General features: G+C 42.5%; 1 protein-coding gene across 3 annotated transcripts in view; it reads left to right on the top strand.

Annotated features, from left to right (window-relative positions):
• The window catches only part of LOC115025035 (glutamate receptor ionotropic, NMDA 2C-like), a 55,151-nt gene extending 40,946 nt beyond the window's left edge, over positions 1–14,205 (top strand). For 2 of the 3 annotated variants that reach the window (XM_029457007.1, XM_029457005.1), the window contains 7 exons: positions 2,222–2,375; positions 2,848–2,973; positions 4,363–4,592; positions 7,898–8,058; positions 8,600–8,787; positions 9,839–10,071; positions 11,370–12,899. In XM_029457007.1, coding sequence (XP_029312867.1) covers positions 2,222–2,375; positions 2,848–2,973; positions 4,363–4,592; positions 7,898–8,058; positions 8,600–8,787; positions 9,839–10,071; positions 11,370–12,899 — 2,622 coding nt within the window. Of the gene's footprint in view, positions 1–2,221; positions 2,376–2,847; positions 2,974–4,362; positions 4,593–7,897; positions 8,059–8,599; positions 8,788–9,838; positions 10,072–11,369 lie in introns of all 3 variants that reach the window. The other variant, XM_029457006.1, reaches the window with a different exon arrangement.
• The last annotated feature ends 246 nt before the right edge of the window (positions 14,206–14,451 follow it).

The following is a 14,451-nucleotide window of genomic DNA, read 5'->3' as shown; positions in this document are numbered from 1 at the left end:
GGTGCCAGATCATGCTGGAAAATGAATTCCTCATCTCCATAGAGCTTTTCAGCAGACGGAAGCATGTAGTGCTCTAAAATCTCTTGGTACACAGCTGCATTTACTCTGGGCTTGATGAAACACAGTGGACCAACACCAGCAGCTGACATGGCTCCCCAAACCATCGCTGACTGTGGGAACTTCACACTGGATTTCAAGCAACTTGGATTTTGCTCCTCTCCAGCCTTTCTCCAGACTCTGGCGCCTTGACTTCCAAATGAAATACAAAACTTGCTTTCGTCTGAAAAGAGGACTTTGGACCACTCTGCAACTGTCCAGTGCTTCTTTTCCATAGCCCAAGTCAGACGCTTCTTCCGTTGTCTTGAGTTCAGAAGTGGCTTGACCATGGGAATACGGCTATTGTAGCCCATTTCCCGGACACGTCTGTGAACAGTGGCTTTTGATACCTGGACTCCAGCTTCAGTCCACTGTCTTTGAAGCTCCCCCAAATTCTGGAAGCGACTCTTCTTCACAATGCTGTTAAGGCTGCGGTCATCTCTCTTGGTTGTGCAGCGTTTCCTGCCACATTTCCCCCTTCCAACAGACTTTTTGTGGATGTGCTTTGAAACTGCACTCTGTGCACAGCTTGCTCTTTGAGAAATGTCTTTTTGTGTCTTACCCTCCTGATGGAGGGTGTCAATGATGGTCCTCTGGACAGCAGTCAGATCAGCAGTCTTCCCCATACTTGTGATATAGTTTACTGAACCAAGCTGAGTGTTTTTCAAGGCTCAGGAAACCCTTGCAGGTGTTTCGAGTTAATTAGACGATTCAAGTGATTCGTTGAACACCCTACTAGTATACTTTTTCATGATATTCTAATATTTAGAGATAGGATATTTGAGTTTTCTTAAGCTGTAAGCCATAATCAGCAATATTAAAATAATAAAAGGCTTGCAATATTTCAGTTGATTTGTAATGAATCCAGAATGCATGACATTTTTGTTTTTTTAATTGCATTACAGAAAATAAAGAACTTTATCACAATATTCTAATTTTCTGAGACAGTCCTGTATATTGTATCTCATTACCAAATAAACAATAAATAAACTGTGAACATTTTTTTTTGCTCCTCTACAAACTGAGAATAAGTTCTTAAACTCTTCAGATATGGGCTAAAATGCAATGTATTAGAAGATTAATCCGGGCGGATTTTAAGTTTTGGTTCCTGAAAAGTCAAGATTTTGATGATACAAGGTTTCGATCCAACAACAGTCATATTTTATCTAATTCATGTTTTAATGGTAAAATATGAAGAAACGTTGCCACTGTCACACACAGCGGTGTAAGTACTTTAAAGCGGTACAGAAGGACAGTAAGCATTTGACGTACCTACTGTAGTGACTCCCCTGTACAGTTGTTTGGTGGTATTAATGAGGCACAGCGCTAGTGATACTAGCATCGCATGACTGAGAGAGTTTCTTTGATGGTTTTTAGGTAGGTCAGTGGGGTGAGGCCATGCATGCACATATAGAGTGAATACACACTTTTCTCTCACACGCCAAGCCACATCAAACGCAGCTGCATCTGAAAGTGAAACACCCTGAACAGGTGTTCCTCAGGAGAGCCTTCTTGCTTGTGTTTCTGTGCCTGCAGGCGCTTTGCTCTGGGTCTGTTTCTGTACGTGTGTGTGTGTGTGTACGTGTATGTGTGTGTGTGTGTGTGTGTGTGTGTGTGTGTGTGTGTGTGTGTGTGTGTGTGTGTGTGTGTGTGCTACATTTATAAAAACATATTTCTCTCTGCAAAATTCCTGCTTTTTAGAAAAGCAAGTTTGGATGTAAGCACTCCTGAGATGCAGCATGCTCTCTCTATCTCTGGATGCTCGGATGATATTTTTCATATCTCTGCAGACAGACGTTATTTAAGTCATGTCTTACTGTAAGCACAAAGTGTTTGCTGCATTGTGGCTTCCATGTTCGCAAAGGATTGCTCATGAAATTCAGAATTTGCTCTCATTTCAGCAAATTGGAGTTTGGCAGCGTGTCCTTTGGGACACTAGGAAGTTGTGATAAAATATACTCATTCAGGTCTATTTAACAAAGTTATACAGTAACCAAAAATAGTTTGGTACAAATGGAAAATAAATACAGGAAAGTATGTTTTTATACCGCTGACCACTATCAATGCCTCGCTTTTTCTTTACAGTGCATTACTTCATTTCCTGTCTCTGTCTTTCTTCTCTCAGGTTGTATATAGACGAGCTGACATGGCAATTGGCTCTCTCACTATCAACGAGGAGCGTTCGGAAATCATTGACTTCTCCGTGCCATTTGTTGAGACAGGCATCAGCGTCATGGTAGCCCGCAGCAACGGGACAGTTTCCCCATCTGCCTTTCTTGGTAAGAAAAAAACAACAGCTTCTTCTACATCCATTCAAACTGATCATAACATTCATTATCCTGGAGTTTGATATACCGTAAGTGTCAGCCAATGTTGCTGCCATCTTCTGTCTCACCACTTTCTCTCAGGATGGCCTACTTAAACGAGTTCTGTCTCTGCAGACGCTTCAGGAAACTTCCCATTAAGCTTTTATCCCGCCGATAACTGTATCCTACAACTAAATCCCCTTACGTGCCGCACACACACCTAAATCCCTTTTCCAAATCCAAAACAACAAAATTCAACACACAATCCTACAGTGTATTTCTGTCTTCTCATTTTCTCATCTTACTATCCTCCTACCACATATGGTGACCCCCATCACAGGCCGAGGTTCAGAAGCAGGAAGTACAAAAGAGACTTACTTTAATCCTTTATGTTTGTTCCTTCACTCCTCCTCCTCCTCCTCCTCCTCCTCCTCCTCCTCCTCAGAGCCCTACAGCCCAGCAGTCTGGGTCATGATGTTTGTGATGTGCCTGACCGTGGTGGCGGTGACAGTTTTTGTGTTCGAATACTTAAGTCCGGTCGGCTACAACCGCAGTCTGGTCAGCGCCAAAAGTGAGTTTCAAACCTCTTTCTTTCACTTTTACCGGTACAACGTATTCCTTCTAAGTACAGTGAATGATCACTACAACATAATGACTACAGAGGTAAACGGTTGAAAAGTAAAGGAAGTTCCAGGAATATCATATGTTGTTAATCTCACATATTTTGCAATGTCTGCGGTTTTCTGGACACAAATACATTTTGGTATTTGTATTTTATTTTTTGATTTGTATTATCAAAGCATTGCCTCTCACAAAGCACGTCACAGTAAGCCTGCATGCATGCCGTTAAATACAGCAGCGTCTGCATGTCCTGCAACGTTAAGAGTTCTTTAACAGGATTTTGGGCTAATCAATCCCAGAATGCAGCGCTGACAGACCGTGCCTCGTCTCCGGGTCCGAAAGGTCATTTTCCTTTTTTTAATTAGCATTCGTCGCTGCGCTAATCGAAGTGTGATTGATGACTATAGCACCCTCCGTTGCTGCACATGAGCAACAGTGGCAGAGAGCGATGGAAATGGGCTGAGGCTGTGAAATTGTTCTGTTGTTTGGAAGTTTGCAGAAGGGCATGGTGTGCCTCATGAATACTTACATTGTCAGTAGACATGTTTTGCTTGATGAGAGAACGTGTAGAAACAAATGTGACCTAAAATCATCAAACTCATAGTCAATACATCCATGGCAAAAGTTGTTGTGAGAAAATAGTTAGAATTGTTACCATTTGTAATGGTTTTGAAAGGGCACTGACAATGTCTATCTATTGTCCTGCTGATGGATAGACACTGAAGTAACAAAGGTATTGTTTCTGGGAAGAGATGCTGCAGTTTATTATTGTCATTTTTGAGCAAATAAAAAATTGAATTCCATTTACCTCTCTTGTATTCGGGTGAAGACTTAAATTCGACATATCACTTTTCCAGTGCTTTGGTACATACATTTGAGTATCTGGAGTTCCTACTAACCCACAAACTGTGAAATAAGACAGCCCAGGCAGTTTTTCTGTGGGCTGCCTCAATCAGAAAACATGGGATATAACAAAGCATTCAGATTTGGTTCCTTTCCTATGTCACATGCAGGGCTCATTAGAATACACAGTACCTCCCCCAATCTGAGTATCTCCACCCACGGCTTGAGAACTACCTTTACCATGTTTCTCACAAGCCAATCAGAGCACACTGGGCTTTTTCGGAAAAACGGATATGTCCCCTTTAAACCCTTTAAACTTTAAACCCCCCTTATACTTTGAGCACACCACTATCTTTTTAGAGATGATTGTAGACTGGTCATTTAAAGAAATTCCTCCACAGCGCTTCTTCTTTTCTCACTGTGGGATGTCGCCATATTGAAGACCTTTTTATGCAGAAACAGCCTCTCTGACTGCCTCCTCCCTCTGTTTCCTCAGCTCCTGGTGGCCCGACGTTCACCATCGGGAAGTCAGTGTGGCTGTTGTGGGGTATTGTCTTCAACAACTCGGTCCCCATTGAAAACCCTAAAGGAACAACCAGTAAGATCATGGTCCTGGTCTGGGCCTTCTTTGCTGTCATCTTCCTGGCGTCTTACACTGCCAACCTGGCTGCCTTCATGATCCAGGAGCAATATATCGACACAGTGTCTGGGCTCTCTGACAAGAAGGTAAGAGACTGAATAAACAACACTTGGAATAATAACCTGACATTGATTATGAGGTGGGATCGTTATTAAAAGTTCATGCAGACATACAGAGAGCAGGCTGTTGTTGTTCAGCTGTGAAATATGGAGCAAGTCTCGTCTTTGTGTTTAAATCCAGCTACATCCTCTCCTCTTCTCTTTGTTCATCACTCTGCATCCACTAATAAACCATGAACTGAAGAGAGACAAAAGACTCGCTCAAGGCCTTCAAGATGAAGTCAAGTAAAAGCACTTTGTTGTGGAAGTCTCTGTCCTTTCCCTATCAGTGGGGATGAATGACTAATCAATTACTGCCTTCTGTCAATACAGATGGTGTTTGAGTCTCCACTTGTCCCGTCACTGTTTTGGTCTGTCTATCAATATTCCCCCTGTGCCGTCTCCATCTCTCGACTCGCTCACACTGTTAAAACAAGATGGCGAAATGTCAAGCGATTAAGACAGTCAAGCCACCGAGGAAAAACAACACCTACGGACTTTCTCTACCACTTAATAACACACACACACACTCACGCACGCATGCACGCATGCACGCACACACACACACACACACACACACACACACACACACACACACACACACACACACACACACACACACACACACACTAAACCTGGAAACGGGGCCTCAGAGGAGCTTTACAAGAAAGCATTTCATTCTTCACAGATAGCGAAAAACAACTCCCCGGCAGGGATCAGCAGCTCCATCTCAGTGATCTGTGGTTGTATTAGCTGACTATATTAACTTTATGCAGATGCATTTTGTCCCACAGCATAAGGGACTAATGTAAATTACCCTGCACAACACATCCTACACAACAGAGGATTAGGTGGGTTTAGGTCGTAGGCTTGCTGGGCTCACATCTCGCAGGTTTAAAGGATAAGATAAGTGTTATTCTATATTTTCCCTATTGTCAATAATTGCCATGAAAAGATAAATATCAATGCGTTAGTCCGTGTCTCAATACTTTTCTGCTTCCCAACCGTGACTAAGTCCTGATATGAAGCACAACTGTGGAAAATCATCTCAAACCTTGACAAGTATGTCAAGTTTTTTAAGAGACTCGATCTATAAGGGACCTGAATAAATTCAGAACCTGATCTGAACGGAGCCGAGGATAATCAGACCTAATTCAAAATGTGGTTTAATTTACGTATGTAATTTAAACCATGTATAAAACGTACTTACTTTAAGCCAAACCACCATCTTTCTTCCGAACCAAACCAAGTAGTTTTGTTGCGTTTTATTCTTATTTTTTATTTACAACGTTAACCACGCGTTTAAAACTGAGACCGTAATCCGGGAGAAAATATGTTACGATGGAAACTTAATTGAGAATGCAGTTTAGATGTATGGGAACGTTATTTAGGTTTTGTGTCGGGACTTCAGGTGCAGATGAGCTATTGAGAGACCCTGGTACATTTACATCGATTTTGACAGCTGCTCACTGTCCTATAAAAAACTCAATCTATCGGCGTTCATTAATTGGATGGGTTGTTTATAAATATTGTAAATTAGCAGAAAATTATTTAGAATTTACGGAACTGTAAAGTAAAGTGCCTCACAGTTCCTCAAACGGACGTAAAATATGCATTTGTTGGGGACTATTTTCAGCCATGCATTGATACACACTTGATTCTCTAATGAGTATTTCAGATTCTGAAGAATTTGTCCATCACAAGTCAAATGGGGATACGTTTTGTGGTGCGGCTCACAAGTAAGAACACATGGTACATGGAGTAAAAGCCAAAATTAAAAATACATTAAAACATGATTCAAATACACTGGTTATGTTAACTTTTTAGTATGAAATTCTGCCTTTTGCCAACGCAGACAGTGTTTTCATGCTTAGCCGTGGCAGCTGGACGTAACCAAAGCAGGAATTGGGTAAGGCAAAGATATTTTTGCATACAACAAGGATTGTCATTTTTGTTCCTCATCACTTATATGAAATTGCTTTAGGAAGGAATCTCTTTGGCGCCAGTAGGACGAACAATTATAGCGACAAATCATTTTTTGATTGTGCATACCTGCATGTGAGTATTGTGTTAAGATAGACTTGATCGAAGAGGACTTATCCTATTCTCTCCTCGGTGATGGTTCCTTTTGTTCGAACAGCTGATTCTTAAAAGAAGCCTAAAAGATGTGTACATTAGCATCTCAACTGAATCCGTTGCAGCTGAAGAGTTATTATATTACACACATGCACTCACACGCTCACATTTTGATTGGTCCATTCATTTGCGCTCGGCTTTAAAGGTCAATGCCATACACAAGATGAATAGATCTTTCCTGTTTACAGTCTAATTGAGCTCTAACAGAGGTATTTCTGCTTCAACCAGCATTAATGCGTCAGCTTGTGAAATGCAGCTTCGATCAGGCATAAATTTTACGGGATTAGAATCATCTGCGGGAAGCGAAATGATTCAAACAGATGTGTGTTGACTGATATCAGATTTAATCAGAAGGAGGTGAGCCCAATGGTGTCCTGTCCATTTAAACAGCATTGAGTTTGGCTGCTGATTAAATCACTCTTAGAAAAAAAGGGAATGACTCTAAAATGGATTTCATTTAACTGAGTAGTCCCTCGTCCTCTTTACTCCTCTCCACCCCATTTCTTCATTCTGGTCCCTTTTTGCTCTTCTGTTTTTTGCTTTCTTCTTTCCTTTCCTTTTACTTTATTCTCTCATCTCATCTTTTCTCCTTTCTTTTCTTTGACTTTTCTTTTCACTCTTTACTCTTTTTCTTTCCTTTCTTCTCTTTTCTCATCTCCTCTCTTTCATTTCCTCTCTTTTGTTCTTTGTTCTCTCTCTCTTTCCACTTCCTTACTTCTCGCTTTCCTACCCTCTGCCCTTTCTTCCTGCCCTCTTTCTCCTTACTCTCCTCTTATTTCTCCCCCTTTCTATCTTATCCAACTTTCCCCTCTCTCTTCTTTCCCTCTTTTCATCTAACTCAAATTGTTACTTTCTTCTACACTCTTCCCTCTCTCCTTTTTACAATCTCTTGTCTCCCTCTTTTCTCTTTCTTCTCTTTTCCTCTTCTGTCACTTCTTTTTTCTGTTGTCTCCTCGCTCCCATCCTCCCCTATTCTGCTCTCGCTCCCTTCAGTCTCTCTCCTCTCCTTCCATTTTATCCTTACTCCCTTCTCTCTCTCCCGCCTTCTCCTTACCAAACTTCTTTCTCTTACTTCCCTCTATTCTCTTGTCTCCCTCTCCTCATCTCTCATATCTTCTCCCCCCTTCCCTTTCCTCTCATCCTGTGTCTCCCTACAGTTCCAGAAACCACATGAGCATTACCCTCCTTTTCGCTTCGGGACGGTCCCAAATGGGAGTACAGAGAGGAACATCCGCAGCAACTACCCCGACATGCACATGCACATGACGAAATACAACCAGAAGGGAGTGGAAGAAGCTCTAGAAAGCCTCAAAACCGGGTACAGTTTCACTAACATTATAACTTTGTTACACAATTAGAAAAGCGATTATATTTAACTGACCCTTCTGCCAGTTAATATATGAGAAGCTACAGTAACAATAATCATAATTTGGGTGACACTGGCAGAGATTTGATGTTCTTTGTGTTTTAGCAACTATTTGTGATTCAGGCCGATGTGATGGGTGTATTATTAGATGAAGAAATTAAAGTCTAGTTTACTTTGTATAGAAATATGCTGTCAAACACCCAAAGCTTCTCTAAGAACAAGCTCAAAACACTTGAAGTGATGTTGCATATTTTGAGCACATTAAGTACGCGTTGTGTACACTGTACTTTATCTCTTTTGATTGACTTCTTTGTGCCAGTGTGGGATGACATTAACCTAAAACTGGAATAGTTAATCCATCAATAAGAACAATTTGCCTCCTTTGTTTTTACAACTATTAGATTAATGCCAAAGAAATTGGTAAATATATTCATGGTCACCAGATGTAAGAGCTAAATCTTTTATCAGACAAAAATGCTCTATTTACATGCAGGAAGCTGGACGCCTTCATCTACGACGCTGCTGTTTTAAACTACATGGCCGGGAAGGATGAGGGCTGCAAGCTGGTGACCATTGGCAGTGGGAAAGTGTTTGCCACCACAGGATACGGCATTGCTCTGCAGAAGGACTCCCGCTGGAAACGGCTTATTGACCTTGCGTTGCTGCAGTTCCTTGGAGACGGTGATCCAAACTTTACATGCTATAATACGCTGTATGTGAACTGTGAAACTGGCGTCAGTCCAGTTCAGTATGTGCTGTGTCAGCAGGGAAGTGGACTTACAGGGAAGAGTTAATATCCTGCAGAACAGCAGGGGGTGTAAAAGATATGATTATCTCCAATACACACACACACACACACACACACACACACACACACACACACACACACACACACACACACACACACATATACTTCCAACCTATATGCTCACAAACATACTCACCATGACAGCTGCCGGTATGGAATTAATATACTCCTCTCCTCTGAGAGCTTAAGAACACCCCGCACACTCACTCTGAGCTTTCCAGGATGATATAAGAACCAATGTGTTTACGGTCAACATATGCTAACTGAGAGAGAAAATGGGCCATGCTCCCTGGAGGACACTAGGGAGAACGCAGCTCAAGAGGTGGCCACCTGTTCAGAGGCCTGGAGGAGTAGCTTATGTGGCAGCGAGAGCTAATGGAGATGTGTTTATGCACTGTAAATTATTCTCATTTAAAAGGTGTTTTGTCGAAAAGACATTTCCCCAAACGTAAACAGCATATTGGGTACCTTTGGAAACTCTGTGATCATTTGAATGGACCAGTCGGATGGAAGAGTTTTAAGTGCTGACTTTCAGCTTTAGTTTGAGGGTATTTTCAGTGTAGGACCTGTACCACATTGTGTACATACGGACTCTCCCAATTTTAGGACAATGGAGCAGGACCAGGATATTCAACATAGAAAATAAAGAAATCATAAAATCAGATTTTTTTTAAAGAAAGAATTAAAGACTGTTGTATGAATGTTGGTTTTGGAAGGGTTAGAACATACTGTGCATGGTCAACACAGCACTATTTCCATTAAATTAGCTTTTCATTTCCTTTGCGTTGGCTGACATGAAGCATCAATTCCTGATTTTTCAGAGCTAAAACCACAAAGAATTATTGAATGCATTGTGTAACACTGTCTAATCATCTAATACTCTCTCTTTCTTCCCCCTATCCTATTAAACCTCCATCCCTCCAGGAGACACCCAGCGCTTGGAGACGGTGTGGTTGTCGGGCATCTGCCAAAACGAGAAGAACGAAGTGATGAGCAGCAAGCTGGACATTGACAACATGGCGGGCGTCTTCTACATGTTGCTAGTGGCCATGGGCCTCAGCTTGCTGGTCTTTGCCTGGGAACACCTGCTTTACTGGAAACTGCGACACTCCCTCCGCAAGTCTCACAAACTTGACTACATGTTGGCGATCAGTAGGGTGAGATTGGCAAATTATTCATTTGATTTATTAGTTGTTGTTGTTTTTTGTAGGCTGGGTAGCTCGTTTTGTATTGATACCCGGTTGGTTACTTGGTTAATGGAAGTCGGGTTGAGAGATTGCTTCACTGATTTTAACATTGATTATTTAGTTCATAACAGCGGATTGGCTGCCTGTAATTGGATTAGTAACAGCTCGGTTGAGTGATTGAAAGATTGTCTGGTTGATTATTTTTGAATCTTAAGTGGCTTGCTTGCAGTGTGATATGCTGTTTTACAAGTGGCTTTTATGGGATGATAAATAAGCACAAATTGATGTGTATTTGCATGTAATTACATGGTATCATTAGAGGGCCTTGTTAAAATATTAGCTAAAATGGCACTGCATTGTTGTTAAAAATGAGATAAATAAATAAATACAGCACTAATTCTGGTGTTTACTCTCAGCATTTAACTTTGACTGCTTAATGTTCATTTGCAATTAGCCTAAATCAGTACCCAGTTTGTTGATGCTGTTGTTTGGGAATGTGGTTATTGAGGCATAAAGCTCTGGCTGAAGTTGCAGCCAGGGAAATGTCTACGGACACCAGCCTCTGTGCTCCTCTGCCGTGTAATTACACCATTGTGCCTGGATCGGGGTTTTATCAGATTAACGGCTAAATGACTATCTGATTATTAATCCGTATGGGTGGCCCCAAGGGCCAAATTAAATGTGTCTCTTTTAGGATCTCCCAGCCAAATGTAAGCACAGAGCAGTCATGGGATTTGTCTATCTGTTGGTTTGTGCAGTTAGAGGCGGTTTGTTCTGCAGTGTGTGTGTGTGTGTGTGTGTGTGTGTGTGTGTGTGTGTGTGTGTGTGTGTGTGTGTGTGTGTGTGTATGTGTGTGTGTGTGTGTGTGTGTGTGTGTGTGTGTGTGTGTGTGTGTGTTAAGGCAATCCTTTCAGCTTAAACTGTTTTTCTTTGAGTCCCGGGAGAATGCATAATGAATTTGTGACTAAGTCTTGCCTCAGTGATAAAATGAGATATTAATTAAATCAGTTTTTATTTAACTGCTGGTGGGGTTTTTATTAGTTAGAAGGTGGAACGTCACTTTGAGATGCACAAATTGATTGAAATTTCGTCTGTGAAATTGTCCCCTTAGGACCGCTAGGTTGATTTAAGGTTAAACAGTTTGTGGCTAAATATTGATTTAATTTCAAATGATAAGATCATTTATAATTTACTTCTTTTTTCTCCTGTCTGTGTTCCCACTTCTTGTTCTCACCTCATTCTTTCTTCATCATTCTTTCATCTCTCAGGGTATTTACAGTTGCTTCAAGGGAGTGGAGGAACCTGGACGTTCATCTGGTATAGCCAAGCCTGACCTGACCTCCAACTATGCTCAACAAAACATGCTGAAGATGCTTCGCACTGCCAAGGACCTGGTCTCCACTGCCAATGTTGAGACATCTCTGGACCACGCTACCAAGACCATAGAGCATTTGAGTCGTCATGGCGGCAGCTTGCCTGTTCGTATTCCACAACTCGCCACGGAGGCCGTACCAGGAGGATTTGCTTATATTACAGATAATCACTGCCCCATAACTCCACCTCTGACTGCTGTTACCTCTCTGAAACAGCAGAGGGGAATGAGCAGGCCCACGCCACTGCGCTACACGCTCCCGACTCGCTCTTCTTCATGTCTTTATGACCGGCCACTTCCTGTGTCCAGCCTAAGCAGCCCCCACCTGGCTATGGGTGAGCCACTCCCTCATCAGCACCCGCACCACTACCAGACCACAGGGAGACTCTACGTAGACACACATCCTCACTCGCCCTTCATTCCATACACCGATCTCCAACTACCTGACATCTATGCCTCTCACTCAGTCTCCTCGCCTCAAAACCAGCACATCCAAGCAGGCTTCTCCCGACGTAAAAGGAGGTCCAAGAGTTTCCAGTGTGAGGATGGGGATGTAGAGAGGAGAAAACACAGGGACCAGGAAAAGAACAACATAAGCCCAATCTATCTGAGTGAGCTCAAGGCCAACCACCTCCAAGAAAACCACATCTCCGCCCCCAGCGTTGACTGCATCTACTCAGAAGAGGGGAAGTGTCCACGGGTAGAGAACTACAGCTCCTGGCCCCCAGAGGACATGGTCCTCAGAGGGAGACGCAGGCACCGTCGCCCCTCTTTCCTTAAAGCGACTTGGGGCAGTGAGCAGATGCGCCAGTTGGACGAATCCCGGTCATCTCTGTCGAGCCAATCACCATCTGCCCTGCCGGACTTGTTCCCATGCATTCTTACACAAACCACACCTGCAAAGCCCTACAACCCTGCCCACCTTCGAAACAACCTGTGCCTCCCACGGAACCAGGCCTACCTCCATATAAGGGAGGACCAGAGAAGGCCCAATGGGCGTAAGGGCCAGCGGCTGCGCTACTCCCACTCCGCCCATCTCCCCACGTACGGAGAAGCAGTGCGACATGGGACTGGGTTAGGGCGGGGGATGGTACGGAGAGCCACCAGCTTGCTCAGCAGACAGTACGCCCACTACCTGAACTCATACCCTGGACTACCGCTGTACCACGGCCCTCTAGACCTGCAGCACCACAGCCAGGCCTCCAGCAGCCCAGTGTGCCAGCTGCTGGCTTGTGGTGGCGGGAGATGTGGAGGTCAGCGGGCTCTGCTGTACCAGGACAGTTTGTATGGAGCCTATGGTGTCTATCAGGGATCCCAGACTGGGTCAGAGGTGCTGGCAAGTCAGGGGGCAGGGGGCCAGCCAGCGGGGAGCCCCTGCGTACTTCGTCCCTGGCGACGGGTGTCCAGTCTGGAGTCTGAGGTCTGATGTGAATCTAAAAGGACCTTTCAAGATGGATATATGGAGTAACAGAGAACAGGACTCTTAAAGAAATGGCCACCGTTGAGAGGGGGAAATGGTTAGATTAATGTAAGGGGAAGAAGTTGTAACTTGAAGTAATTGTGGATTTTTCTATGTGACTTTGTGTGGTAAAGAATAGAAGTTTGGGTCTGCAAATTTCACAGATGTTTAGGACTTTTTTGATGTATACTACAATGAGATAAGAAGCCTGCACTGTTACCAATTTATCCTCGAGAAAGTTGTAGAAAGCTGGGGTCGGCAGGTTTTACTCACTTGCTACTTTCCTACGACGCTTGTGTGTTTTCTGTGCTTTAATGTGCACTAAGATTTACAACAGGTCACGGTGTTGGCACATGGTTAAAGTATAACCAGAGTTTTCATGCTGTGTGTGTTGTGTATATTTCATTGTGGATGGTTGAGATAAGTCTTGGGTGTCGTTGAGTAGATGAACTGTTTACAGCTAGGGAGAAATAGTGGAGGAATAAGGGATTGTCTCTTTAAATACAGCCACCAAAAACAAGCAGCCACTGTAGCAAGATTTGTGAAGACAGCTGTGACGAACATGTGAAGAGTTTAATTCCAAAATAACGCATTCAATATTAAAACATAAAACAGAATGAAATAATAATTTTGAGACATCTGTTAATGAATTTCAGGTAACTTCTTTAAAGATTTATAATGTTTTGGAGCTAAACCCTTCAAGTTGTCATTTAATGATGAGTCAGAGGAAGCAGAGACTTTGTGAAAGCAGTCCATATGAACACAATCTACAAAATGATGAAAGTATTGAGACAGCACTGACCAGCACTAGGTGTCTTAAACCATGGATTCTTGTTCCTCACTGAGTCTCAGTGGAGGCTGCAGTACAGCACAACATCACACAGGGCCTCACAATAAATCAATTTTGCATCTAAATACTATATCAATACAGAGAAAATGTGTTATTTGAGGCTGGTTAGTGTCATATTCATGTATTCTACATATGATAGGAATTTATCGTCACTCTTAAAACATTTCTAATCACACTTCTAGCACATTTTTCTTTTTGTGAAACTGTCGCCGATTTACTTAAATATTTGTTATTACTGTATTAACTCTATCGGTTGGCCTATATTAAGATGTTTTATATTACCTCATCATCCCTGTTTTCCCATCCCCCCTAACTATTAAATGATCAAATTTAAATGAGGTAATGAAAGCTATTCTAGTATCTATATTACCTAGCTCCCTCACCCTGTAATTAATCACTTAGACCAATTAAAGAGCCTTTTTGGATGAACTTGCACATGTGCCTCTTCTTTGTAGAGCCTTTATCTTTCTTTATATTTCTGACCATGCCTACTTTGTAGAGAGTTTTTAAGAGAAAAGTCTTAAAGGAACAGTTCGACATCTTGGGAAATGCCGTCATTTACTTTTTTTTACTGAGAGTAGGATGAGAAAATTGGTACCACTGTCATGTCTGTGCTGTAATTGTGAAGCTACAGCCTGCTGGTTAGCTGCTTAGCTTAGCTTAATTTAG

Source organism: Cottoperca gobio, chromosome 19, assembly GCF_900634415.1.
Source record: "Cottoperca gobio chromosome 19, fCotGob3.1, whole genome shotgun sequence".
Taxonomy (NCBI): Eukaryota; Metazoa; Chordata; class Actinopteri; order Perciformes; family Bovichtidae; genus Cottoperca; species Cottoperca gobio.
This window is presented reverse-complemented; position numbering and strand designations above follow the sequence as displayed.